Raw genomic sequence first — 2657 nt, 5'->3', positions numbered from 1 at the left:
ACACAGGAGTGCGGTGGAGTCCGCATCCTTAATCTTATAGGTGCAGCGCAGTCCTGACCAGTTCATTCCAGAGCTTGTTCCTGAGATGCCCAGCTCCGGGGCTGCCCATGTCTTCAGCTTATTTGGGCTCTTGTCTCTGCCTCAGTCTGGGCCAAAGGGAGTTTCCGCAACAGTCGGCCTCCGCCCGGGGCCCTCGGTGAAATATTGAAAACCAACCCATCATCTCTTGGCACAGCAGCCTTTCCTGACGGGAGCATCCCTGCCCAGCTGACTCACATCAGCCCGCCCTTATCCCCCACTGGCTCCTGATAGGCTGTCCGAGCTGTCCGTCCCCACAGAGTACTGTGCGCAGGCTCAGAAGGGCGGGGACCGCGCTGAGCGTCGGCGACTCGGAGCTGCTGGATCGGTCCGAGATGGTGAGTGTCCTCCCAGGGCTGCGGTGGGGGACGCGGCCACCCCCGAGAGGCGCGCGTCCGTCGCCGGCCGGGGTCCTGGTCGCTGGCGTCGCCTCGCGGGACGCACACTGTGGGCCTTTAGTCCGGGCCCAAGCGGAGCGACCGGATGCCGCAGGCTCTTGACCGGAAGCCGGTCTGTGAGGCGACGCCCCGGAGGCCCGCCCTCTGCTTCGCTTGTAGCCTAGCTTTTCGGGCGGTTTGGGGAGACCCCAGCCAGGCTGCTGCGTTCGCTGGAGTCCAGGGGCCGTCAGGCGCCCTAGGCGCTATGTGCGTTGCCTCCCCTCCTCCGCTTTGTGAAGTAGGTACGGCTCCTAGCTCCAGCCGTGCTGGGGAATCGAACTCCATGGAGCTTGGCTGCCGCCTGTGAGCTCAGTCCGGTGTGCGGGTTGTTAGGAACCGCGGGCTCCATCCTGGGCATCCCAAAGCCGTCCGCTCCCTTCCCAGGGCGGTCCTTTCAGTACTCACGAGTTGTAGACAACTTAAAAGGCCCTTTCCAACCTAAAGCAAACCCCAGAATCTCACTCAGGACTGGCGTGGTGGTGCACGCCTGAAATCCCAGCACCGGGAAGGCGACGATTTGTACTTCAAGGCTAGTTCGTGTCGCAAAACAAAAACTTTATTAGAAACTTTTTCTTCAGTTTGTATGTATATGAATAGTGTTTTCCGTTAGCGTGCCTGGTGCTGGCACAGGGCCAGAAGAGGGGGTCGGGTCCTTTGGACCTGTGTGGTTGTGAGCCACCATATGAGTGCTGGGAGTCAAATTCCGGGCCTTTGGAAAAGCGTTGAGTGCTTTTAGGTACTGAGCCATCTCTTCAGCCCGCAGAAAACTATAAACATGTAAGAAACTGAGACGGAAAACGGAAGGGATCACCTAGAGCAGTATCAAGCTGTGGGTTGAGACCTTGAGGTTGAATGCCCCTTCCACAGGGGTCGTCTAAGACCATCTATCAGATATTTACGTTACAGTTCATAACAGTAGCAAATTAGTTACGAATTAGAAATGGAAATAATGTGTGTTTGGGGCTCACCACAGTGTGAGGAACCTCTATTAACGGCTTGACGCATTAGGCAGGTTGAGAACAGCTGACCTAGAGGCAACAACTACGTAGGCGCATTGCTTACTGTGTTTTTATTTGCTGTAACCATCATCGACCATTCAGTTGGGGCTTCTATGCTTTTCATTATACCACAAAGAATGTCTCCACACTTCAGGCTGCTTCAGGAACAGCCAGTTTCTTGTATATTTACACAAGCATGTGTGTGCCGGTTTTTCTATAATCAGTGCTGTACTGTTTGCACTCATAAAATTGTTACATATTTAGGTGAACATTCCAAAGGACCTCGTGCAGCACGGTCGTGTGTAATCTATAGGAAGTGCATGTGGTCCCCTCTTACTCTCCCAAGCTAAATAGTGTTGAGAGTCGGGTATGCTTCCTTCTGGATTTGTTTGGTACATAAGGACTATTTTATGCTCTGTGCCTTTTATAGACCAGGTTACTTCAACTTGCCACTTAACCAAGGATGACCTTGAACTTCCAATCCTTCATCTACCTCTAACGTGCTGGAATTTTTGGATATGTGCCACTATGCCCAGCAATATTATATATAGGTAAGCTGTTTATTGCACGAGATTGGAGCAATTTGTGCATGTTTGTCATAAAGTTTACTTTATGATATGTTTATTTTAGTCAGGTGGTGGTGGCACACACCTTCAGTCCCAGCACTCGGGAGACAGACAGGTGGATCTCTTGAGAGTTTTGAGGCCAGCTTGATCTATGGAGCTAATTCCAGGACAGCTAGGACTGTTACACAGAGAAACCTTGTCTCAGAAAAAAAATGTTTATTTTGGTCTGGAGCCATGACTCAGTGATATGAGCATGTTCTTCCAAAGGACCAGAGTTAGGTTCCCAGTGCCCATATTAGGCAGTCACAACTGCCTGTAATCCCAGCACCCTCTTCTGGACTCCTGGGTCACTACACTCATTTATACAAACCTATAGACATTACAAAATAATATTTTTATATATAATATGTATACGTATATTTTCATTCCTCCGCTCACTTAAAGAGATCTACCATTGACAGGCGTGGTGGGTGACTCACATCTTTACTACCAGCACTTGGGAAGCAGAGGCAGGGCAGGTCTCTGAGTTCAGTGCCAGCCTGGTCTACATAGTAAGACTGTGTCTTTAAAAAAAAAAA

General features: G+C 51.0%; 1 protein-coding gene across 1 annotated transcript in view; it reads left to right on the top strand.

The window, feature by feature from the left end:
• Window positions 1-335: 335 nt before the first annotated feature.
• Window positions 336-2657, top strand: part of Dynlrb1 (dynein light chain roadblock-type 1) — a 20260-nt gene continuing 17938 nt past the window's right edge. Inside the window, exon 1 of the mRNA XM_005363087.3 lies at window positions 336-416. Coding sequence (XP_005363144.1) covers window positions 414-416 — 3 coding nt within the window. The 5' untranslated portion in view covers window positions 336-413. The remainder of the gene's footprint in view (window positions 417-2657) is intronic.

Source organism: Microtus ochrogaster, linkage group LG8 (genome assembly GCF_000317375.1).
Source record: "Microtus ochrogaster isolate Prairie Vole_2 linkage group LG8, MicOch1.0, whole genome shotgun sequence".
NCBI classification, from domain to species: Eukaryota; Metazoa; Chordata; class Mammalia; order Rodentia; family Cricetidae; genus Microtus; species Microtus ochrogaster.
This window is presented reverse-complemented; position numbering and strand designations above follow the sequence as displayed.